At 28.7% G+C, this 27725-nt stretch overlaps 1 protein-coding gene across 1 annotated transcript; it reads left to right on the top strand.

Moving 5' to 3' along the window:
• Nucleotides 1–1298: 1298 nt before the first annotated feature.
• On the top strand, nt 1299–27401 carry LOC107445381 (Pre-mRNA-splicing factor Slu7). The gene is made up of 15 exons (XM_043054279.2): nt 1299–1424; nt 1512–1673; nt 5262–5409; nt 6018–6098; nt 8291–8455; nt 9321–9395; nt 10629–10763; nt 10848–10945; nt 13278–13345; nt 18886–19082; nt 20955–21059; nt 21762–21872; nt 22266–22358; nt 25245–25361; nt 27125–27401. Exons 2-15 carry the CDS (start codon nt 1519–1521, stop codon nt 27296–27298), a joined length of 1722 nt encoding a protein of 573 aa, XP_042910213.1. The 5' UTR covers nt 1299–1424; nt 1512–1518; the 3' UTR covers nt 27299–27401.
• The last annotated feature ends 324 nt before the right edge of the window (nt 27402–27725 follow it).

The following is a 27725-nucleotide window of genomic DNA, read 5'->3' on the forward strand; positions in this document are numbered from 1 at the left end:
GCCAATAGCCCANAAACACCTCAGGTTTATACCTCCAGAGGTATTCATTTGCACCCTTTTCAACCTAACGACCAGATTACCAAAGTCAAGCATCACTGGCTGCGGTCAGTGTGCGATTTGGATTAGACTGCATAGGGACCGAGGGTGTGCGGTATAGATCCTCGTTAAATTGTTCTACCACAAAGTGCTCGACCCCCTCTGCAAAGGATCAAATTTGAGATGGTCTTCGGATCATCTTCAGGAATGCTTCCCAGATTGTCGACAATAGCCCATTGTGCAGTTCTAGTGCGACGTAAATGAACTACAACAACCATTTCTCTCGACGACGATTGGAGCTGCATGATCGCATACACATACAAGGTATATTCCCAAATTTTCGATACATTTTCCAGTTTTTTCGATAAACGTCATACATGCGAGGTTTGAGATGCGAACTAAAATGTAATTTCGGAAATGTTTTTATTTGTGAATCTGTATCAATATGGTCCCGCAGTGGACTGATGGTTAAGACACGGTTCCCATCAGATCACCGAAGTCAAGCATCACTGGCTGCGCTCAGTGTGCGGGTGGGTGACCACTTGGATCAGTCTGCGTAAGGATCGAGGGTGCGCGGTATTGGTCCTCGTTAAACTGTGCTACCGTAAAGTGCTCGATTCGCGCGAAGGTCATCGGGCTACCAAAGCGGGGGTGCCATCCCCTCTGCAGACGATCAAAATTGTGATGGCATGTCTTCGGATCATCCTCAGGGATGTTTCCCAGACCGTCGCCAATAGCCCATTGTGCAGCTCTAGTGCGACGTAAATGAACTACAAAAACTGTATCAATATGAAAATCTGGTTGTAGTTCATTTACGTCGTACTAGAACTGCACTATGGGCTATTGGCGACGGTCTGAGAGACATCTCTGAAGAAGATCCGAAGACACAATTTTGATTGAAGATCACAATTTTGATTCTCTGCAAAGTGGGATGGCACCCCTCACTTCGGTAGTCGGATGACCATCTCTCGCAGTCTAGCACTTTACTATAGAATAGTTAAACGAGGACCAGTACCTCACACCCTTCGTCCCTACGCAGACTAATCCAAGTGGTCACCCACCCGCACACTGACCGCAACCAGTGATGCTTGACTTCGGTGATCTGATGGGAACCGTGTTTTAACGATCAGTCCGTTATAGCCCATTGTGCAGCTCTAGTGCGACGTAAATGAACTACAGCAACTGATTAGGAACCGAGTTTTAACGATCAATCCAGTGCGAAATCTGGTAAAACCTGCGTTTGCGTTATTCCGTATTTCCAAGAAAAATGTTCCTTAAAGAAAATATGGATTAAATAAGATCGAATGAAACGAAGAACAAGTGTAATTTAAAATTCGGTCGCACAAGAATAGGCAGTTCGAATCGTACTCTCTAGCGCAAAATAAACAGTAAGATGTGATGATGCAAGTTTCTTGTGCGTTTATTTCATATTTATTTACCAGAGATCTTTAATTGACTGTATTATATAATTATAGCAGAACAATGAATTCTGTCAGTAGACCTGTATCAGAGATACTCAAGAATAAAGATATCGATGAGCCTAAAAAACGAAGTAGAGAAGATTGGCGTAAAGCAAAAGAGTTAGAAGAAGCCAGAAAAGCTGGTAATGCTCCTGCTGCTGTGGATGAAGATGGAAAGTAAGTGCAATTTCAATTAAATATGCATCGAGTTGAATTTTTGAGTGTTATACATAATCTCCTGAAAAGTTTACTACTTGCTTCTGCTCAGAATCTAGTTGAAGAGTTTCTTCAAATAGGTCAATCAAATGTTTCCTTTTTTTTAAGTGCCCGAACCTTGTATTTTATATATTGCCTTGAATAGACTTAGATAAAATTCAAACCTTTCTGTGAACGATATAGAAGGATATTTCCATATCGTGATCTTGGCCAATGGCCAAGGTCCTAAATGGATTTTGATATGGATGGTGCTAATGGATTTCTTTTAAAAGGAAAATTTAAAAGAAGAAAAAAGTGAAATATGTTGAGGTTTTCCTGTGAATTTCTGCGAATTATACTTTCTTGAGTTGATCTTCTTCGGGGATCTTTTTTTAATTTCTCCCTCACCACTGTTCAGGGTTGGCAGGTTTTTGACATGTGACAGTTTTTGACAGTTTAAACCATGGTTTAAACCATATGAATTCAAATGCGTCATGTCAAAAACCTCATTGTCAAAAATGTCGAAAATGTCAAAAACCTATATTCATATGTGAAATTTAATTAATACATAAAATTTATATATTTTTTAAAGGATAGTGTTTCTAAATATGTTCTAGAAAAAATAAATNTTTTTTTAATTTCTCCCTGACCACTGTTGCTAGAAGTTCCTATGACTTGACAATTATTTTGGCGTAGATCAGAATATGGAAATCCTCCAACAATCTTAATTAAAAAGCAGTTTGCAGACTCTTTTAACTAGTTACGAGTTACAACACTCCCCCCCCCCATTTCCATACTGTTGTTTTCATTGTAGTTTCGATAATTTTTTTCATTAAATTCTTCACATCAAAAGAATTATTGTAATTGTAGAGTTTTTAAAAAAGGTGAACTACCAATTGCACATGGTTTAGCTAGACTATGGTTCAACAAGATGTAATTCTGTAATACTTTAAATAATTCTTTCTACTTTAATAAGTTAAAACAATTCATAGTGTACTGTCCAATTTTTTTTTTTTTTTTTTTAGATTTTTATTATTTCTGATATTTAATAATGTTTTCTCCTGCTAAATCCGAAAAAAAGTGTGCAAATTTAACAATCAAAACATTTCACTTCACTCTTGAAATCTGCAATCTTGTTTTATGCAGGCTCTACTTTATTATGAAAAACTCCACACTTCTGAGCTAAGTTTTCTAAAGACGTATGTTTCATGCATCAAATTTGAGTTTGAAACCTTAAAAAGTTTACAGAGACTGAAAATGCTCCTTGTAAAAGTTTTATTTAAAATGTTATTTTTTTCTTTCTTCTTCTCGCTATTAAATAAAGAAAATTAGTCAATCTATGTAACTACATCGTCATTATCACTCTGCCAAAACAGAGTGATAATAACTTCTTTCATACATTCTGAGATTAGGAAATTAATGCCAATTGCACTAACATTGCCAAATAATAACAGTTCGTCTTAGAAGAGTTTTTCACAAATTATAACAAAATAAAGTCTTTAAAGACCGTTTTGAAGCTATAACCTTTTTATGCCACTAATGAAGGTGTCAATTGTGTTATGAATTTCAAACATGCTATTGACTAGAGAAATAAAAAACGTATATAAAAATTTAAATTCCTTTTATTTTAAAAACCTTAATTTAAATGGAGAAAAAAACTGAAATCAATGAGAAATAATGTTTTATCACTAAACATTGAAGGGTAAAATATACTTGAGGGTGCCCCTTGGTGAAATTGGCGACTTATCCATTAGGCTCCATTCCTGTTTACGCGGAACACTGTGGTAACAGTAATGGCAGCCAAAACATAATGATATTTCAATAAAACATTGGAAAATTTCACCAAAACATCGGCCAAAACATTATAAAATTGTAATGAACCCAATATAAGTAAAATTAATAAACCCAATAAAATGCATTTTGAATCGAAACAAAGATTAATGGAGTAAGCACAGAAAGAAAAGGAAAGAAACAACTCACTTCTTCATTAAGCTTGAATATCCTCAGATTTGGGTGCACAGAATTCTCTAATAGAGGTTAGATGCTGTCTAAATTTATCATGAATAGAATCTGTGTACCTCCATCGCCACTTAAATTCGGCGAAATATAAATTGGAAATGGCGTCTGTGGTATCGGACTGGCTGTGACATTTTTTCTAAAGTCCCTTTTTATAACTGCCCATATACCTTTGATCTTATTGACCAGGGTTGGCAAGGTTTAGGACTGAATGGATTAATCCACGGTTTAAACCGACCTGTCTTAAACCCCTTTGTCCAAAACTGTCTTAAACTGTCCAAAACCCTTTTACTCAAATTATGTCACAATTTTATCTGAACAATATTTAAAAGGTAAAATAAACATAGAACTAATAACATATTGATAATTAAATCTGCTGGAGAATATTTGTTTTTAAAAGTATAATGTTTTATTAATATTGTTTGACTCTTCAATTTAAACATTAAACAAAAGAAAATTAATCAGTAATCAAGTTCAATTGGTCCTCTCATTCAATAGTACATAACTGAAATTGGACATTGCCATACAGGTTAAGCTATTAGGGACTAAGTGCTTGGTTGGTCATAAACAGGTTTATTTATCTATAGTACTATCCAAGAATACTTTTATTTCATTCATGTTCGATTCTTTTAACATAGTGGTGATACATCACCAGTGTCAGTAACTGAAACTGATGTTATGCTCTTCAAAACTGTTAATACATTTTTTAGTTATTTTGTATTTCCAATTTAAACTAATATATTTATGTTTAAAAACAATTTTTTTTTAAATAGATGTCTTTTTTATCATCCTTTAATGCAGAAATTATAACATTTTTAAACAAATTAAGTAGTAAATTGTATAAAAAATATCAAATATTTATTGATACATGTAATTATTATGTGTACTATGGTTACACCTATAGAATTTTTACCTTTTACCAAAGTTTAAAGTTTTGAATACTTTAAGACAGTTTTATCCAGTTTAAGACAGTAAAGATATCCAGTTTAGACAGTGTGTCCTGTCCAAAACCAGTTTAGGACATCCAAAACCCCAACCCTGTCCTTGACCAAAAGCAAAAGTATTCTTTTCAGCCGGTATCTAAGATAAAACTAACGGGCCTCTGAAATTACTTGTACCGTTGAACATATAAAAATAACGCTAAAATCTAAGCCAATCAGAATTACAATTGGGTTTCAACATTGCCCAGCTTGGGGATGAGCCGCTATCACAACTTGGCGAGAATCAAGGGGCGCCGTCAAATATAGTCTACCCCATCGAAGTCATAATTCTGGTCTATTTTCTTTGTATAATTTATTTGTTAGCTACATAATATAATCTGTAATTTATAAATGTGGTATTTGTTTTGAAATCCACACTTCTATTTAAAAATTCCATCCTCAAAAATTAATATCAGAATGAAATTTCTCTCCAAAGCTTTTCTTTAATATGACATTGCTCCTGAGTATTCACTTTTTTAAAACTTCTTTTTAAGCAGTCATTGATAATTGTAACCTTTTTTGATGTTTGTCATGTCAAATATTCAACTCTGATTCTAAATATCTTTAATTTTAGGGATATTAATCCTCATCTACCACAGTATATTTCTTCTGCTCCATGGTATTTTGGTGCGAAAACTGCAACTTTGAAACACCAAAGGCCCCAACCTGATCGACAGAAAGATTTCAGTCAAATTAGTGATGAATATGTACGAGGATTAAAGGTAATTACTCCTATTATATTTAAGAAGAAAAAAATAATTTTTTTCTTGAATTCAAATTTCACAAATGAGTAAATTTCTTCAGTAAGTCGGTATAATGTAATCGTTTTCTTAAATTAAACCATCTGAAAATTAATATAATATGTCTTGGTTACAGCTTTATATTTTTTAAACTAATTACGCCTTGTATATTTCTATTATGTTTTTCACTTTATCAAAGATTTTTTTAAAAATTTTAGATGATTTAAGACCTTTAAAAAAAAAATGCTGTGACTAGCTATCTTAAATAATTAGGTAATATCAAAATCATGCAATTACTTTGAAATATAATAAAAGAATAATTTTTTTTTAAGATTTTAATTTATTATTTTCATAAACAAAATAAAAAAATTAAGATACCATTAATTAATGATTTACAGGTGTATATCATTATAACTTTTATTAGTATAAACCTTTGTTAATTAGGGATTCTATCTTATGATTTTTTTAAAATTAAAAATGCATTGCCAAAAATGAGAATCTGTTTGACAATTGTCTTCTTAGGTTGTATTGAGAAATAATTTTTTGATTTATAAAGAAAAAGTTTGGAAATATCTTTTACTTATTTTTAGGGTTCAATTTGTGTCCGCTATCGCCCTGGTGCATGTGAGAACTGTGGTGCAATGACACACACGAAAAAAGATTGCTTAGAGGTACACTAACTAATTTTTCTATGTAAATTGTTTTCTTTTATTCCTTGCTATTGTTTATTAGTTATTGTATCAGAAATGTTGTTTGTTTCTTTTTTATAAATCATTTAACTCTTTGTGTAATTCGAATTGATTTACAAAAATGTAATGCAATTATTTTACTTCATCGTCTGTCGCGCCTTGTGTAAAACTAATCTGTTTTGTTTTTTTTTACTTCGTTGTTCAAAATATATTTTTATGGCCTTGCTTTCATCCTGTTAAATCAATAAATACCAATGGATTACATTTATTTTAATTATCCCTTTTTCTCTTAAAAAATGCATATCAAATAAGGATAGTTCTTTTATACCTACCTACAAAAAAAAAAAATCAAATAAGGGTAGTTGTTTTTTTCCTAGCTATGTTAATTTATGCTTCGATAAAATGGTTCACAACCTACAGCATGGAGGCTAAATGTCACCCTTTAATAGCCCTCTAGTGTCACCGATTCCGCTGGTGTTGAGTTGGGTCTAGTCAGTTCTATCATGATTGTAGCCTAACCATCCAGCTTATATAAATAGCAAGGTGCACATTTAATCTGTTATGTCTTGCAGTCATCTCATCTGTTGTGGCATGGAAGATAAGAGTTAAGGGTAGTTAAGTAAAAATATTAGAGTTAAGGCTACCAATTCATGCTGTCCACATTGACGAGTGCTAACATTTGCAAAAGGCCTCAAAATTTTTCAAACAATTAGAAACGTCCGTTATTTACACTTATATACTGAAGAGAGAAAAAAAAAAGGCAACCCGTTACAAATGTTGAAGTTTTATTCTTTGCATTTAAATGAAAAGAGTGTGTTCAACTTGAAATTTCTTTCTTTTTTTTTCAGTAAATAAATAAACATGTTTTTTTTATTTTAAAAATTTTTTTTTACTTATTTTAAATTTATTAATTTTTAAATTTTTTATTACTTTTCATACTTTTTCAAATCTTTCTTTTAAACTCATGTCCGTCACGTTCGTATTATTCTCAATGGTCGATACTTCGAGAAATGATGAATCGAGGCAATATGATGAAAAATAAATTTTTCTTGAAGGAAATTTAAAAACCTGTCATAATTTAATTTGATTAAAAAAGACTAAATGTCCAAAATATCAAAAGTTTTTTTTCACTTCAGAAACATACATGTATTTTATTTTTTAATTGTAATGCCAAATTGCTATTGTTTTAATAAATTTTGATATTGTTTGAATATAATTTTACTGTTTCTTTTTCAATGGCATTTTACTTTCTATTTTATTAAGACAACCAAAATAAATAAGTAAATAGATTATTAATTAGATATAAATATAATTAAGGTTTAAAAAATCATTACAGTGACGTTTAAAGAAAAAACCCCAAACTCTTGGAATCGCTTTTACCGTGTCACGAAACCTTACGGTTAAAGAAGTTAATTGACATAAATATTTATTTCTGTGTAACCTTTAAAAAGGAAAACTTTCTGTACCGTTCTTATGAAAAAGATGTAGCTTGCTTTAAGGAAAGATTTCAGTACACATAAAAAAAAAAAGAAAAACTTTCACATTAAAAAATAATAATTTAAATCAAAGAGCATTTTATATTAGAATGCATACCTGCCAAGTCTCCTGTTTTTTTTAACAAAGACTCCTATATTTTATGACTATCTCCTGTTTTTGAAGAAATTAAAAAAAAAATTTTTTTCAATAAAATAACTGTTGATGGCTAAAATACTTCTCTTATTCCTCAACAGATGGTGTTATTGCCAATATTGATGTTGAGTGTTAATAGTTTAAGTAATTATAAAAGATGTTTTGAAAACGTTTTCTTTACTTTAAGATTTAAATACATATTTTTTTCTTCGGCAAATGTAAGTGCTTATATTATTTCCTATTTTGAATTTCTCTTCTTGACTTACATGATTATGCACGATGAATTAAAACACTTTACTCGTAGTCTAAAAAATGTCGCTAGTAAAATCTTCGTTATTTTATTTCTCCAGTGTTGGCAGGTATGAGAATGAACAACATACTAAAAAGAAATGCTAAATATTAAAAGTGTATACTTAAAAAGATTCCTTTTTTAATTTAAAATAATTCCTAATATGGTTATTTTTTAATTTTCAAATGATAGTAGCTATGATACTTTTAGCTACTTTATATGTTTTCTGCATTCTCAATTTTTAAAATATTTTCAGCGACCCAGAAAAGTTGGTGCTAAATATTCGCAAAGTGATTTTGCACCGGATGAGACAGTACTTCCAAATCTCATGCTAGATTATGACGGTAAAAGGGACCGTTGGAGTGGTTACGACCCAAGCAACTACCACAATATTGTTGAGGAATTTTCTAAAATTGAAGAGGTATTTTCCTAATGCAATATCATTTTTCTTAAATTAATTTTTATAGTTTATCCTTTTTTTTATCCGTAATAATCTGGAACAATGAGGAAAGAAAATAAAGGAATTTGTATATCAGAATTTTATTCTAATGCCCAAAGTACTTAATTTGCTTTTGAGATAGTACAAATTATGAAAAAATTTATAATGTTTAATTTTGGTTCAATTTATATCAATGAAAGTAGATATTTTCTGACCTTTTTCTATCCTTATTCTAGTTAAAAATCAGATAAAAAAAATTATATCTCATAATAACAACAGCAAAGGGGGAAAAAAAATACTTGCGTCTGACATCTTTTAACTGCTCTACCTGAATCCTTTTACATAATAAGTTTGTTAAGTTTATTTTTGTAGCATATTTTTATAACAAGATCATTATTTTCAATTTGAATAATAAGTAGTTTGAATTATATTTTATATGTATGAATAAGACAAGATTGAAAAATTATTAAAGATGGATAAGTTTTGATAAATTTGAGATTGGTAGATTTATGCCTTCAGTTATAAAAATAAGAGAAATTTGATGATTCATCAGATGGATGATTCACTTGATTCACCTAAGAAAATTAGGGAAAAGACAGAGATTTTCTTTTTCTGAGTACTTGCGGCTGTGTATACCAATATTGCATGTTTATTTCATTGTTAAAAAACATCACATTTCGTTTGTATTTAGGTTTTTTGTGTTTACTGTTTTTCTAATTTTGTTAAAAATTATGTTGTTTAATTGTTAGGAACTAACATATTTCATTTTCTACATGCATATCTTTTTTCTTGTGAAATTCTGTCCATCTTAATATTCTTTCTTACTAATTATTAATATATTTTTTAGGCTAAGCGTCATTTAAAAGAAGAGAAACTAAAGCAAGATTATTTATCAGATGAAACTAACTTAGCTAAAGAACAGGTATTATTATTTTTTTTTTTAACAAATTTTTTTTATTTCTATGATTCTATTTCAGCCTAACCCTGAAATGTTTATTTGTAAGGTTGTAATTTTAATATTAATATTGTAAATTGTAATTTTAATCTTTGTAGTAAAGTATAAAATATTTCTATGTCGCAAAGTCAGAATTTCATTTCTGAAATTAAGCTGGAATTGTAAGTTTGAAGTGTATTTGATAAAGTTTTAATTCCTAATATAAAGCTTTAAGTTGCTTTAAAGACAGAAAATCCCACTTCTCTTTTTCACGCATGAACTTAACTTTATATCTATACACCTTGATGTCTTTCATGTAATAACGATGAGTTTGATGGAAAAAGACGTTCTCATCCAAGAAGTTGTTTAGTAAATATTATACTAAATTGAGTATGATTGATGCAATAAAGTAAATGTTAAGTTTTTGTTTTGAAGAAAATTTATTTAACTGGTTATTAAGATATCGGAATTTGAATGCTATATATATATGTAGTACAACTCATGTAATATATGCAGTGTTTTATCAACATGATAATTACTTTTTGTTTTTCATTAATAAGAACAAAATATAATTTTTAATTTGTAAATATAGTTGTTTTGTTTTGATAAATGTTAATGACTCTGAGAGCGACCAAGAATCATTACTGAAAAAATGGTTTTCAATGTTTTATAAATGTTTTTTGCTGATAATTTTTCCTTATTTTTGCAGACAAAAGATGCTGATATTGATGACGATGATGATGAGGAGAAGTATGCAGACCATGCTGATATGCCAGGTACAAAAGTNAAGTCGTTTCTGCATTAAATTTCATTTGATTCTGATGATTCTTTCATGGTGTTGCATTTTCTACAAACAGCAGTTTATTATACTTAATCGATTATGATTGATACAATAAATTATATATAAAATTTTTGTTTTGACGAAAATTTATTTAACTGGTTATTCAGATATCGGAATTTGAATGCTGCATGTATGTAATGTTTAATCAACTACTGCTACATATATGTAGTACTATATGCAGTGTTTTATTAATATTAATATGATAATTACTTTTTGTTTTTCATTTATAAGAGTGAAATATAATCTCTAATTTGGGAAAATAGTTGTATTGTTTTGACAAATGTTTACAGCTCTGGGATAGACCAAGAATCATTACTGAAAAAATGGTTTTTCATGTTTTATAAATGTTTTTTGCTGATAATTTTTCCTTATTTTTGCAGACAAAAGATGCTGATATTGATGACGATGATGATGAGGAGAAGTATGCAGACCATGCTGATATGCCAGGTACAAAAGTAGACAGCAAACAAAGAATTACGGTCAGAAATCTTAGAATTCGAGAAGATACTGCTAAAGTAACTACGAAACCGTAATTTTTTTAGCAAAATTATTTCTACGATATCTTGTACGAAAAATACTAAGTTTCTGTTGTTTTTCAGTATCTCCGAAATCTAGATCCTAACTCTGCATATTATGATCCCAAGACGAGAGCAATGAGAGATAACCCTTACAAAACCACTGGAAAAGATGCTACAGAGTAAGGCTAAACTTTTTTTTTATAGATATATTTTAAATAATTTTTTTGTTTAAATTATATTAGTAATACCTCTGAAATATATTACGCTACAATTTTTTTTTACCTCTTATACTGTATAGTGCCAAAAAAAGGGGGGGCAAACATATTTGTAGCTGCCAACTCTACTGGATTTTGCAAATTTCTCTTGGTGTACTGGTTTAATTAAAATTCTCCTGGTTTTTGTACATTTTAGAAAATTCCCTAAAATTGAGTAAGTTTCCTTAAAATGTTCCTATTGAAATAGAATTTTTGTACAAGTTATTGCTTGCTTACTAGAATATTTAAATAAGTATTACTAATACATAATGAAATGAACCTCATTTATAGAAATCAGATCAAAACCTTTTTGTTCTATGATCAGTTTATTTTTATTCAGAACTCTGTTTTTAAATTAATTAAAAAATATATTTTAACTATCTGTGATGAATTAAATGCCTATTAATATTCTAAATGAGTAAACATAATACATAACATTTCAAATATGTTTAATGTCAATCACAACTGGAAAATATGACAATTTGTCTATTTTAATGACTTTAAATGTCTCTAAAATTCCCTATGTGTATAATATTTAGTACATTATGCGACAATTATCATGAAATTTATCTTATTTCGTAAAATTTACTGAATTTTTTCCTAACCATGTTAGCAGCTATGCATATTGAATAATTCTCGACTTAAAACCAGATATCAAAACTGAGCTAGCGAAGTGAATATGAAAATAACTATTTATTATTGTTTATTTCAATAATGTGTTAAAAAATTTGAATTTCAAGGTATGAAAATTAGTATACCATTTTAATNTTGTATTTTCTTTCTTTCCTTTTTCTTGTCTTGTAAAAGTAAACTGTTTTTAAATTGCAAAGCGTGCATCATTTTACCCCACCAAAACACCGCGTAAGAAGGTGCACTTGAGCGAAAAACGGTGGCACTGGGGAGTGAATCACGTAGATTTTACTCGGCAGTTAAGGGGTTAATATTCTAAATGAGTAAACATAATACATAACATTTCAAATATGTTTAATGTCAATCATAACTGGAAAATATAACAATTTGTCTATTTTGATGACTATAAAAGTCCTTTATATTCCCTATGTGTAACATGTTCAGTACATTATGCAACAATTATCATGAAATTTATATTATTTCGTAAAATCTAATGGATTTTTTCCTATCCTATATACAGCTATATATTTTGTATGCAGCTTTTTTTTTGCTTATTAATTTAAAATTCATGCAGTATTATTATTAAAAATTTAACGTGTTCTAAATTTAATGTGTTCCTAATGTTAGATTTAATTAATTTTTTTCCTTATCCTCCTTCTAAAAAAATTATTGCATATGCAAAAATGTAAATGATATGCAATGAACAATTCCTTCTATAAGAACAAAGTCTTGCTTCGAGGATATTTCAATTAGTTTAATAAATATTGACATATTTTAGTGTTATGTATTGAAGACATGTTTTTAAAATTCTATTTTTATAAAAAAAACCTGACAACAGAATGCACATTCCTAGGTCAAGAAACGCAACATTCACAAGTACTCACAGTACGAACAATCACTCTGTGATTGTTATTTTATGGGCATGTAACTAAGATTGTCTTTCAAATTTTTTCAGAAACCTGCACTTGTCTGATTAGAATTTTTTTAAAGTATTTCAAATGAGTACAAAAAGTTAAATATTTTTAAAAAGTTAAATGTAAAATATTTAGTACATTATGCAACAATTATCATGAAATTTATATTATTTCCTAAAATTTACTGAATTTTTTCCTGTCCATGTTGGCAGCTATGCATATTGAATAATTCTCAACTTAAAACCAGGTATCAAAACTAAGCTAGCAAAGTGAATATGAAAATAATTATTTATTATTGTTTATTTCAATAATGTGTTAAAAAATTTGAATTTCAAGGTATGAAAATTAGTATGCAATTTTAATCTGTGTACTATATTTGTCTGCTTTTAGAATTTTCTAATTTAATTTGTATTATTATTGAAACTGATAAGAAAATTTCTTTTAATCCAAACTATGTAAAAACGTTGACTTATGAATACTGTTCTAAATATTCTCTCTCATAATGATATGAGTTCAAATAATTTAAAATAATTTTGAGAACTTTAATTTTTTAACTAAATTTTGAGATTTTTTTATGGTCTGATCCAATGTATCTAAACCATTTTTTAGAAATAATTATGATGTTTAATTATGATGTTGCCTTTTTTTCTCATTGTTTCTTTATTATTCATATGATAAAATAAGTAACTAAAAGTATGTTTTTGATTTATTAGGTTAGCTTATGCTGGTGATAACTTTGTTCGTTATACGGGAGATACTTCAAAGCATAGTCAGACACAATGTAAGTATAAATTTATCTATTAGCTCTCAATTTTTATTTTATGTAAAATTACTTATTAAGCTTTTTCTATGAGTTGATCTTTAAAACTGATAGTTATGTATAAAACAGATTGTTATGCATAAATTGAAAGAATAAGGCATAAATTGAAAAAAATTGAACACCAGAAATAACTTTTGCTCTAACAATTTAATTATCACATACTAGAGCTCAATCTTAATGGGTTAAGCTGTTAATTTTTAAATAATTTAATTGATTAGCACAGAGTGTTATTTTAAGTTAAAAAAAATCAGGCAGAAAAACTATACATTTCTCTAATACAGGCAGAACTTTCTCTAAATAAATATTCCTTCTTTTTTCTGGCAGATTGTAATTTTTGACTCCAGAAATATAAGAGCCACTCTCTAAAAAATATAGTCCCAATAATTTACTCTGGAGAGCTGTTTAAAGTTAAATTTCTTAATGTTTATCATTAAGAATTGCAGATTTCGCTATATCTCTGAAACTACCGAAACAAACATTTTTTGTACACAATTATAAAACTTAATAATCCAACGATAATTTTATGTAGCTAAAAAGTTTGAATAACTTTTTAGAATTTTTATTAAATTTTTTAATAACAGTCAAAAAAAATTATATAGTGTGCAAATTCTTACATAATTTTAAAGTATTTTAATAATGCTATTATGAAACATGCAAATTTTTGCATCATTTTAAAGAATGTAAATATTTCAATGACAAAAAAAGGAAATTTGAACAAAATTTAAAGAAATTTAAACCTTGATTTCAATGATTCCTACCTTGTTTGACTTTCCAAGATCTATTCGACCAAAAATTATTCAACTTGTCGGCTAATACCATAATCAATATCGAAAAATTAGTTTTGCACATGTTATAAAAAGAGTGTTTTTAGTTAGATAAATTCTGGTAATTTTTATTTTCTTTCTTAAAATAATAATTTTGTGCTTTTTTTTTAAATAACTGCATAACTTGCTTACATTTTGCAGCATATAAACTTAAATCCTAAATGAACTCTTGAACTACTTACATTTTAAAAATATTTTTGTTTAAAAAATATTTTTACCGAAAGGCAAAAGTTATCTGTCTTTTTACACTTGTAATTGTTTCAGCATTTTAAAACATAGTTGTTATTTCTTTGTTTTTCCTAAAAAACATATTTTTTTAAATAGAATAAGAGTTTGAAAAAAGTTATAGATATTTGTAATTCAAGTAATGTATTTTTATATACATATACAGTCATTTCTCAATATTAGAAGATTAATAGGAGATACTAAAAACTTCATGATATCAAGCATATATATATTCGTATATGACTTGACTATTTTAATCGAATATATATATTTTTTAACAATTCAGTCAAAATAATGACTGTATAGTGTTTAAAAAATACATGTATTTGTTGTACATGTATTTATTTCAAAAAACATTTATTTTGAACAATGCCAATATTTATGATTTTCATTTGATTTTACATTTAGTTTTCCTGTTTCATCATCTTCCTTCTCTAATATATCTTCAGATGCAATCTTTTCTTTAAACATTTCTGATTCTTTCCAATCACCAAATACTGCAAAATTATTGTCTAGGGCATGGGTCGCCAAACTTTTTTGATCATCAGCCCCTATATAATTTTTCGAAATCTCCATCGACCCTTATAAAAGTAGTTTTCTGTTAATTAAAGTAAAACTCTATTAGATACTGTTTTGTACATTTATTTTATGATTTTGAACATTTATTAAAGTAATAGTACATTGTGTAACAATAGTTTTATGAAAAATATATTAATATTGAAATTTAAATACCTTATTATTAAATAATAAGTAATTATGCATAAGTAGATATAATAAGTAAAGTAACTAAAGATTTACTGCTTCTTGATCAATGAGATGGGTGTGCCTGGTGTTTTTTTGCAAGGTTCGCTATATTGGGTTCAAAATTGGTCAATTTTAATTTTCGTCAAAATTGGTCAATTTTGTAATTTTCGTAAAAAAATACAAAGTGTGCTATAGTTTTGTCGCGGGCTGTACTAATCCATATTATTAATGCTTACCTTCTTTTTTGTGCTTTGATAATTAAAATTGATATCTAAACTAAACGAATGGTTTTATCGAAACAATAACTAATTATCCAAAACTATAAAAGTTTTAATAATGACACTACAAATATTCAACACAGTTTGCAAAGATAGCTGAAACTGCGTATGATATTTGCATTTGTAACGTTAATGCTCGTCACACGTGACATTTGGACAAGCGCACATATGCATATTACTTATAAACTGAGCTGAGTTCGTGCCACTGCTCGGTGGTACGTAAATACTTGTTTCACCTGAATAAATATACGTTTATTAATTTATGTTTTATAAAGAAACTGATATTGAGTCAATTATAAAAAAAATTCACAAATTTTACATACAAATTTTACATTAGGTACGTGTGATTTGCGTATTGAGAACTGTTTTTTTTCCGACCCTTCCGATTCGGATCGACCCCCATTCGCCCCCCTGTCTCAGATCGACCCCTGCTTTTGTTAAATAGACCCTTGGGGGTCTATATAGACCACTTTGGCGACCTCTGGTCTAGGGTAACTGCATAAGTGCCAGTTTCTTTTTAATTTATTAAATTAATAAAACTTTCCTATCTTATCAGCAGATATTCTTATCTGTACATCTCTTACATGTTCTTTTCTTTAGGAAAGGATAATTCAGGCAAGTTCTTTTCAAACATGATAATCTCTCTCTTTTTTGGAGTTACAAGAAATAATTCATAAAATTGTCCAAGAAAAGTTTTTAAGAATTCAAATTCAAAAATGCATTTTAAATTCTCCAGAAATCGGTAAAATGTTTTTTGGATTATCAACATTATGTCGTGAAATTGAGGTTCACCTAAAATGATTTTTTTATTATTAGCTGCACAACAAATGCGTTGGTATTTAGTTTTTTTTTGGGTGGGGATATTGAAAAGTTCATGATATCAAAATTCATTATATCGAAGTAAGGAATCCAGACATCAATTTGTAATATCGTGGTCCCTACACATGTATAACGAATACCTCTAAGGGATTTCAAATTTCTTGTGATATTCAAAAGTTAATGTTACCAAAAGTTGTTATATTGGGGTTAAATCCTTTTTCTTTTGACAAGAAGGTTAGAGTGGCACTTGACCATGTGAAGACTGTATAGGATTCTAGATTATGTATCAGAGATGGGCTCAGCCCCGGCTTGACACAGGCTCAAACTCCTTTGCTGGTGAAAGGTTTCGGGTAGACTCATAATCACAATAAAATTTTAAAAAACTTTTTACTTACTTTTAAAAAATACTTAGTACAGTTATTAAGCATAAAAAACGTAAAATTTATTAATCAATTTTGATTAGAAAGTTTTAATGACCGATTTCCTTGTTTAGACCTAAAAGGCCAAGTGGTGAAACCCCAAAATTTGGCTCTTATCCAACATATACAGTGAACTCTCGCTACTGCAATATCCCATACAACAATAACTCCCTTTATTACAATGTTTTGTGGTCCTGGCAAACTTGCATATGAATTAATGTTATCCTCCTCTCAATATTGTAATATTATCTAAAGCAGGGATGGCGAACCAATGGCACGCGACACAATATTTTGGGCACGCCACCGATCACAAAGTTCACTATGAAGCATATTAACAATTAGATTAAATTTCACAAAGCACAAAAAAATAGGCAATTATTGACAAAAAATGTAACAATTAATGTCAAAAAATAACTAATGACCATAAAAAACAAAATAGCAAAAAAAAAAAAATTAATTAACAGTCCTGCTTAAACTAACGTCTTACAACCTAATATAAGTTATTTGTCATCTTATCTGCAACAACAGAAGTCACACTGATGTTACTTAAGTTGAACTACGCGTATAACTGAGACATTGCAAAATGTTTTTTTTTTCATAGTAAATAAATAGTTTTGAGTTGATACTATTTTGTATCATTATTTTCCCAAAAATCACGAAGTCAAAATAATTTGACGGCACGTCCATGATCTCATTAAGCGTTTTTTTTAGAAAAAATGGCACGTTGGTGCTTAAAAGTTTGCCACCCCTGATCTAAAGCATTAAACCCCTGTAAAATGATTTTTTTTTCAAATTTCAATTTTATTTTCTCCATTTATTACTGGTTTTCATGTAATGTAAAAAATCTTATTTTATCATATTTTGCCATTTTTTCCAGTCTTTTCTAACAAGAGATGACTCATTGCTGATTATGTACTTATCTTATTTCTTTTCACCACAGTGAATAGCTTTTGTATTCAGATTTCAATTACCCATCCTTGATGTACATAGACTGCCCCAAAACCTTCCATTCTCAGATTTGCTTTCCTTATCTCTTAAAAAGTCACTGATATTTCATATTTACCTATCTTATTTCATATTTAACCATAATTAACACTCGGCAAATTAAGTTTTTATGTTATATTTAAATAGATTTATTGTTAATACATATATAACATTAAAACTAAAAAAAAAATATTATTGTGTTCCCAAAGTATGTATGCCCTCGATATAATAATATATCCCTCTACAACAATATACAGGGAATATACTGGAAAGTCATGAAAAATCATAGAAAGTCATGAATTTCAGTATTGAACAAAATTTATCATGAAATGTCATGATTTTTACTATTTTTTTAAAAAAAATCACGGAAAGTCATGGATTTTGGTCTCCGAAAAATCTAATTTTTAAAATGGAATCCCCTCCCCCAATTTTATCTTGTTCCAAATATCTGAATTCCTAACAAAATCACCACTCAGTCATATTTTACTAGAATATAAAATGATTTTATCATGTTTTTATGGTGTTCTTTCAAGAAATGAAAGAAAAAACATCATTTCTGGACTGAGTTATCTTTTATATTTCTGTGATTTAAGAATTTTTTTTTTTTTTTTAATTTTATCAACTTAAAATTCTAGTTGAAACAATCCAGTCATCAGTGAAATTTTTTTATTCCAAAATGAGTACAGAAAAATCAGGAGTATTTCTTTCCTTTCTGATGAACAAGAAAAATATCTTTAGAATATAATTCTGCAGAAAAAAAATTTTTTGCTTTTGTATTTTTTTCAGCTATATTATTTTTTCAACTCTTTCTTTACTCTGTTTTTGAAATTTGAAATCTATAAATATGAAGATGCAGAGTATAACAGTTTTGGTTATACCTATAATTTCAATTAATGTTATTATAATGCCTTTTTGAATTTATTGTTGCGTTTTTGTCGGAGAAAATAGTAACTTTGTTAAGTCATGAAAAATTCTTGGAATTTGTCATGGAAAATCATGAAAAGTCTTTAATTTGAAAATCTAAAATGTAGCAGATACCCTGAATATATTTATTTGGTCTCTAAATTTTGTTGCAGCGAAGTTTTACTGTATCTTAGGTTTGGGCTATAAGTAATCCTATTTATTCTGGGCCTCCAAAAGAGCACCCGGACTCATCTATATAGGTGGTGTTAATTAAAATAAATTAATTGGAAATATTTATTTTACAGCTTTTGCATGGCAAGCCTATGAGAAAGGAGTGGAAGTGAACTTGCTGGCAGAACCCACAAAGGCAGAACTTCTTCATCAAGAATTCAAAGTGAAGAAGGGAGAAGTGAAGGACAACATTAAGAACAGCATCATTGATACTTATGGGGGAGAAGAATATTTGGAAGCTCCACCAAAACAATTGATATTCTCTCAATCTGTAAGAAATACTCTACTAAACATATACAGGGTGTCTAAAAAGTGTTTTAAACTGCAGTATATCAAAAATTTAAAACTGCTATTATAAACTATTTTCAAACGATGCATTTAATAATATCAAACTAGTTTCCCCAACTTCAACCCATTTTTTAAAAATTTTATTTTTAACCGTCGGCGAGCAGTTGATCCAATTATGAAAATTAAATATGCCTGTTTTCAGTTCTCATGTAAGTGAAGTGTTAAGAAAATATCTTAATTAAATAAAGCTGTGCTTAATTTTTTTTGTTCAAAATTAATTACTTTAAGTTACCCATTAAGATAAATTTTTATTAAATAACTTTTATACTTAGATAAAAATTATGAAATCTTATATTTTGCTAGTAAAGAATGGATTTAAATATTCTTTCCTATTTACCGTTTCCCTATACTGGTGATTTTGCACTGTAGCCTGGTCTGCTTAAAAAAATTTTTCCTGCAAATTCAATGTATCTCATATCAAATTAAAGGTCATTAAGTATATTTTATGAATATTGATTTTTTTTTTATCAAAATAATGATGTAAATTCTTTGTGTTGCATAATATGTGAAAAAATTGAATTTAAAAGTTGCGGACATGACAAATAAGTTTATTAATTTTTTTTGTTGCTATTGTTGCATTATAATACTTGTAATTAATTAAAAATGATATTTTAAGACATGTACTGTATTTACCTAGTTAAAGACTGAAAACATTGCATTTTTGCTTTTAGTATTTAAATATGGGATACTTATAAGAGCACATGCTTGCTTTTCAATGTGTTTTTAAAATTTTATTACATTAAAGCAGTTAACGAGTTTATTTTCCCAAGGAATAAATTTCTTTAGTTTATTTACTATGTTGTAAAAATATGCTTTATTTAAAAGGTTTTCATTTAATATTTTTTGTTCAATAATTTTTAAATTTTTTTTTTTTTAATTTGGTCATGTTTGCAATGTTGCAGACATGACAAGTTGCAAAATACAATTTCATTAATCTGTAATAAACTTTTGAGCTTAATAAGAAATACCTATGTATCAAATAGATTTATGTTTGAGACATAAGGTTTTCACAAAAAATTTAACATTGATGTTCATTGGTTGGTATGCATTAAGTATACAGATGTGCGAACACAGTTAGCGGAAAATTTGTAAACAGAACATGAGAACATTTTTTAGCATAACATGAAGAGAAACTTTTTGTCATGTCTGCAACCATCATGTCCGCAACATACGTGTTGTTTTTAATTAATTTTCATTTAAATTAATTTCTTCAAAAATCTTGTCATTCCTTTTATACGAATGTACTCTAAAATCTTACCTTAGTGTTTTTTTTTAAATTTTATTTCATAAAATTTAAGAATTTTAAGAAATGTAAGATGATATTTAAAAAACAATATTCTTCTGGACCAATACTTCAAATTATTTCTTTTAAATGTGCTTTAACTAAGCAAAAAAAAGAAAGAAAAAAAATTCTCCTGATTTTATAATTAAAAAAAAACTCACCTAACTCAGTTTTTTTATTTAATTATGAGTAATCAAACTTCATGTCAGCACTGAATTCACCCTTCAATCAATGAAAATTATTATTATTATTTTTTTTAAAAAAAGCTTACTTGTTTGGCTGCCTTGCAATTATCTTTGGCTTTAAACCAAAAATACTATAGACTATTATAGTATGCTCTATTGAATTTTTAGTTCTATCTGAACATAAATTAAAGCAATGAGATAGTGCTCATGATTTACTGTTCTAATCATTTACACTTTCAGTACAGTACCCTATCCTTGTTCCAAAACTCATATCATTGTTATGCTAATGACCAATATTTTGATTTTTTAATCATAATTTTTTCTCTAGGAAGACTATGTGGAGTACTCAAGGCAAGGAAATGTTATTAAAGGAGATGAAAAACCTGTCATCAGGTCTAAATATGAGGAAGATGTTCACATTAATAATCATACTGTAAGTAATTTACTTTCAAACTTTTGTTGTTATGTAAATAACTAACTTAAACATATGGCATTTTCTGTGGTTGTTCTGTGTAAATGTTCATAATAACTTAATGCTAACACTTATGTTATCTATGTTATATGCTCACCACTTGCTTTTATTGTTTCTGGTTCTTAGTCTTACTCATCTGGAACCAGGGTTTGCCAAGGAAATCTGGCAGGTTTTTTTCAGATTGAGCACACTTGATGAAACCTATCTTTATACCCACTAAATGGGGTTTTTTCATTTTATCATGTTTAAACAATTATTAATATTTTAACTAAAAAACTAAACTAAATACATGCAAAAAAATACATGATTAAAAATTTTAATCTTTATTAAAATTTCTTTGGAGCAAAGAGTGGAATCTGGTATGTTGTACCGAATACATGATGATAATTTGTGGGACCAGTCATATAACATAGCTATCAATTTTTCTGATTACTCCAAATTACCCCAATAGTTACAAAATGTTTAAAATAAATTTTTTTTTTTTAGTTTTTCGATTTGTATCATAAAAAACACAGGTTATAAATTAGGGCTTTACTTCATTTAGCTTTCTGTCAATTTTGAGCTAAATAAACCAATAATTACAAATAAACCAAAATTCAACTATACATAAATTACAGGTTTGAAATTCTTTAATAACTATATTTTGTAATGATTTGCTTTCAGGCTGTTTTTGGATCGTATTGGCAAGATTTCCAGTGGGGTTACAAATGCTGCCATTCTTTTATTAAGAATTCATATTGCACTGGACTTGCGGGGAAAGAAGCTTTTAAAGAAGTTAGTCTTGATTTTATCTTATATGTATAACTGCACTTTGGTATGTATAGTATAAATTAGATTGAATAATTCTCTCTTTCATAAATTAATTTGAAAATGAAAACAATATTTTTTTGTTACATCAGTAATTTATTTTTAGAACTTTTTGAATTGCTTTGTTGAACAAAATAAACTCTCATTAACATCAAGATGGTCTGTAATTACCTATCTCAAAAAAAGTAACACCATAACAAAAAATAAAAATTTTATAACTGTATTTGTTATTATTTTCTTAAAAATGATTGTTTTTAAAATTTTTAAATTCACTGGCCCCAATAGGCTGTTACATAAATGTTTTATTTTTATCCTTAATTTACTAGTGAATGTTTTTCAAACATGCAGTATATGTTTCAGGTATCATCTATATCTTTGTTGACAGAAAAATTGGCCAAACCAGTCGCAAGTAATCCAGAACCAGCACACAACTCAGAAGATTCGACTCAAGAGGTAATTTCTTCCTCTCAGAATTCTCCATATATTCCCTGTTACTCAGGGAAATATTATGCATGTATATCATATTATACTCTTATATATATATATATATATATAAATGGTGGCAGCGGTGATACGTGCTCACACCGAACACAGAAGGACGCCTTGTTGTCCAGTGAACTTTCTTTGAAAATAACGGACTCATCTGTCCAGCTTACACGATTTGTAATTAATTGAAGGGACAACCTGTCCATTGATAAGGAACTTTCATTGATTGCTGTCCAGTGATTGCAACTGTCTATGGCTAAGGAACTTTCATTGATTGCAACTGTCCATTGCTAAGGAACTTTCATTGATTGGAACTGTCCATTGTCCATTGCTTGTCTATTGGAAGGAAGGTCCGGTGGAAAACCATAGCTGAGNAATAAATTATTTCTTTTATGAAATAATTTAAATAACAAAAGTCAAGTTATCTGGAATGTCAATTTATCCGAGGGTACTGCGTTTTTTAAATGAATCAAATATGACGTTTGAAAATTCCACAATCAAGCAAATGATTTACAGAGGTTTCTGCACAGAAATCTGAAAGGGGTTTTCCAATTAGGCAGATGTTCATAATTGCGTTTAACGCTTTTCGTTTAAGACCAGTACGTAATGTGTTTTTGTTTTTTTAAGTTCAATGCTGAAAAGCCTCTTTCAACCGCTGCAGTACTCCCAGACAGAGAAAACATCAATTCCACCATGCACAGTATGTTGCTGTATTTCAAGATTAGAGGGACATTTTAGAAGTGAGGCGCTAGACTCTTGTAAGATAACAAAAATTGAAAATATATCACGAACATTAACTAGAAAATGGCCGTTCGCGCGGTCGTTGGATTTGAGAAATTTGTTGTTCGCGGGGAATTTTTGACCGCCGAGGACGGCCGGTTTTTCGAATTCTGTATTCACTATATTTAGAAAAAAAATTCAAACAGGTATGCACAATCATTTTTACACATAAACTAGAAAATACTGTGTTTTGGGTCAAATTGAGTAACATTAGGCGTTAGTTGCTAGAAAGTATATTCTTTATTTGAAAGTAATATGAATTACTAACATTTTTAACTAAATTTTTTGCTTGGCTGCAGATGAAAATAATATTTAATGTAAATAAATATAACTGCAAGGTTACAAAGAAAATTATCTGGGCATATTTATTGGTAAGTTTTTAAAAAAAAATTCCTTTACACCAAATATTTAACTATTCAAAGAGAGAAATGTATAGCCCGAATAGATATGTTTGTAAAAGAGTTGTGTAATGTGTTAAATGAATATAACTCGTAACTTGAAGTTTTGGAGCTGTTGTTACCGTTCTACTTGCGCTTTTATTGTGAGATACAAGCGAATAGCAATATTTCGTAAACTTGAATCGAGTCATTGTAACACGATTTGTTTCAATCCTGTTTCATCTTGAAATGTATGGTCATAAATATAATTATATTTTGTATTTAAAATGAGTGGTGGATCAAAGAAACAATATTCTTAATCATTTTGATGAAATTATATTATAGATTTTCTGTACATTCGTGAAGAGATTTTTTCAACTTTTGAATCAAGTCAGAAAATAAATTCCCATTGCAAATGTTACCAACACTGTATCAGATTAATTTCTTGGTTGTAACTGGAATTTTAAAATTATAATATCCTATCCACTCATCCTTTTTATTTGTACAAATTCATATCAAATTACAGTACTCCGCTATCGCTGCAACTTAAGTTGAAACGAAAGGGTTACAATCTGAGAATTGTTTGATCAGTAATTTACTGTTAAAGGGGGGGGGGAGAAATTTTTGCTTTTTCTTCCATTCATATTTTTAATTAAATTTAAGGCAGTTGAAACATCAATTTTGGCCTGCAGTTTATAGGCTGAGCATTCCTGAATTGAAAATAATTCATTGAATCATTCCTAAAAAATAGCTTTTACCCAGATCAAAAGCAATTTTTGTGAGCTTAATGTTTACTTTGCAATCCTTACTTATATTGTAGATCCTTACCTATACCAAACTCTAGAACGAAGAATTTTGGTTTCAGGGTTCCCACGGGTCAGGGAGAACAGGGAAAACCTGGAATTGTCAGGGAATTTTGTTTCAAATCCGAAAATCAGGGAAAGTTGCAATTTTTTTTTGCAAAAACCTGGAAAATTCCTGCATTATACCTGGAAAATAACCAGTCTTAAAATTGTCAGTGAAAGTAATCAGTTTGAGATTCAACTTAAGTTAATCTAACATTAATTACAACTATTTATTGTTAAAATGTCACACTTAAATCAAACTGATATGTTTCCACCCTCATTTAATGATATTTACTTTACTCAGAAAATCCAATACTTTGCATTACAAATAAAAGAGTCAAAGTTTTCTGATGAAAACTTTTGTGGTATAGATAAATATGGTATGGATTTTCATTGAAATTTACCCGATATATATCTGGAAAAGTCAGGGAATTTCTTTTCTGAAATTGAGTGGGAATCATGTGGTTTGATCCTTGGTGACAGCTTGTAACTACATTCTCACAATCATTTTGTTTGTTACAAATGGAGATTGAACATCCATGACCCCTGTCTAACAATAGGCAGTTTCTGCAATAAGTTTTTTATTTTATGAAAGTTTGTTTTACTATACTTTTGCAGTAGCCTTTTAGTTGTTGTAGAGTTACATTTTTATTATCTTAGGCGTGACAATGAATATATTAATTTTTTTTCGAATAAGGAATAATAAGTAAATAAGCAAAACTTGTAGTCAATATTAAGGCAGTTAATCAATTCAAAAATCTAAATACAAATGGCTTGTTTGTTATGTTTTTTCTACTCATAAACCTTATTTTTATATCATACAGTGTTTCAAAGCTTTTATCGTTTTTAAGGATCAAATAAAGAAAAAGAAACACAAGAAAGATAAGAAGAAAAAAAAGAAGAAGAAGCACCATTCTTCGAGCAGCGAAGATGATTCTGAAGCAGAGAAAGATAAGAAATTGAAAAAGGTTTGTATCTTATGTAATTTTATACTGCTTTTTAACAAAAGATATTGATGTTTGACATACTGTAAAATATAGTATTTTTTTTATAGTAACAAGTTAATATTTAAGATTAAAAGCATTTAAACATGAGCCTTTTAATTTTTTTCTTTATAAGTCGACATGAAATATCATAGACTGAATTGATTTTGCTTAGTCTTCTAATTTTTAAGGCACTTGATATTGTTCTTTTTACAGAAAATTAACTGTTACAATCTAAAATCAAATTATTTACCTTATGTACTTTGTTGTGGCCACCAAAGCCTATTTTTTTCCAGCAGTTTTCCTAAAAGTTAGTACATTTGTAAATTAGTTGTAAATCTAAACATCCTTGTAGTACAAAAATAGTGTTTTTCTGAAAAAATATTTCTAATTATGTAACTCAAGTCTCACAATCCCTATTTAAAATTTTAAAGTTAAAATGCTCTACTATAAAATCTACTCTTGGAAAATTTATCATCATGCATTTTTGAAACTGTATAAAACTAGTAAATTAAAACTGATATATAAAAATTTAGATAGTGATTAAGTTATAGGGTCATAAATAAATTTAGTCAAATTTTGACAGTTAAGCTGTACATTCTGTGGCAAATTTTGCTATCCATGTGTTTTAAAAGTATGATGATATTAACAGAAGTTTTTTGGTCATTGGATCATCACCTTCTTTCTTTTCGTCTCTTGTTACTAAGTTTGTGTTTATTTATTTTTTATCAAATTGCTTCCAACTGGAGTTTTCTCACATCAAAATTTTCTCTAGAGAGGTTTCAATCGAGAATCAGCTGCCACTAGGCTTTTGTTAATGGTGTCAGCTTTTAGTTTAATTATGAACTTTCCATTTATCTAAAGTAGGATGCATTACTCTGGGCACATAACACTTTTTGGCTGGGCCCCCGAAAAATTTATGCAGAGATAGTAAAAACATATCTTATTGTTAAGTATAATAAAGAATGAAACAAAATATACAGGGTGCTTAGTGTTTTTAAAAAGTACTTATTTTCAATTTAAGTTTTTTAAAAGCCCTTAATTTTCTATCTTTTAGAAAGAGATTTTTTCTTTCCCTTGTCGATTGCAGTTTTAAGTTACAAAAAATGCATGATTTTCACAATTTTCTCTGCAATATTTATTAGAAACTAGTTATTTTATCATGATTATGTAAAGTTTCTGATAATGTTTTTGAATTTTATTGATTCTATGTTTATAAATGAACTTTAAACGATAGAATTTTTTATTATTGCACAGATCCTATTTATAATTTTTTTTTTTGGAAAGTGATTAAAAATATTTTGTGAGTCCTTAAAAGGTGCTTATTTTTTGTTGAAAAATCTGGCTGTGCACCCTGATATAGGTAAACAACACAATCAGCTGTGAACACGCAAGCCATGAAAGCTGGAATATGAACAAAATAATAAGAGTATGCATTTAGAAGCTTGGGCACGCACAAAGTAAGAGCACCTACTTAAGTTAAAGGGAAGAAATGAGCATTGCATTCCAACAGTTCTTTTATCAAAATGTCAGTTTAGTTATTTAAAAAAATAATATTTCCCTTATTACCAATTTCTAAAACTTATTTTTGTACACAATATTTTCAACATAGCTTTATCACATTACATCGTTTTTGCTACACATGCAATTTCATACACTCCCAGATATTACCTTCTTTTTTATCTATGATTAAAATGGCTATTTTTTTTTTAAATGTTAAATTCATATTTGGTGATTATAATTTATAGGCTCTGAAGGCTGAAGAAGAATCTCAACAAAATGCTGACAGGCTGTTAGCCATGGATGAAAGGAAGCGTCCATACAACAGCATGTATGAAGCAAAGGCTCCTACAGAGGAAGAAATGGAAGCGTATTTCATTAAACGTAAACGTGCGGAAGACCCAATGGTTGGATTTTTATAAAAACATTCAAATTTGTTTTTCTTTGTCAAATATATGTTTAGTAATCTTTTTGACAAAATTTTGTATATATCTTATTTGCTAATAAATGTTAAGTTTTATTTAAGACTGTTTTATTTTGCTTTCGCAGTAATTTTATTTGTGAGTTGATGCAGTTCACTCTAATTTTTTGATGCTGCATTTAAAATTATTTATATTAATATCAAATGTTGTCAAATCAACAATGAGTCTCATTTACCTATGCACAACATTATTTATCAGATCTTGTTTTACAAAGATATTAAGTGGTAAATGAAAGCAGCACAGAAAAATAATAATGGCAATTCAATTATACCAGAATAGTCTAGATTTTTAGTTTATCATGCTGTGGTTTATTGCAAAAGTTTTATTAAAAGATGGATGCTTCACTATTCGACATGAAACCCCTTTA

This window comes from Parasteatoda tepidariorum, chromosome 8 (genome assembly GCF_043381705.1).
Source record: "Parasteatoda tepidariorum isolate YZ-2023 chromosome 8, CAS_Ptep_4.0, whole genome shotgun sequence".
Taxonomy (NCBI): domain Eukaryota; kingdom Metazoa; phylum Arthropoda; class Arachnida; order Araneae; family Theridiidae; genus Parasteatoda; species Parasteatoda tepidariorum.

What these genes read in the sequence shown, in the direction of transcription:
- LOC107445381 (XM_043054279.2), top strand. Translation starts at nt 1,519, where the DNA reads ATGAATTCTGTCAGTAGACCTGTATCAGAGATACTCAAGAATAAAGAT. An exon ending in AAAGCATAGTCAGACACAAT is followed by an intron (nt 13,346 to 18,885) that starts GTAAGTATAAAT and finishes TTTATTTTACAG; the next exon opens with CTTTTGCATGGCAAGCCTAT. An exon ending in AATTGATATTCTCTCAATCT is followed by an intron (nt 19,083 to 20,954) that starts GTAAGAAATACT and finishes TTTTTTCTCTAG; the next exon opens with GAAGACTATGTGGAGTACTC.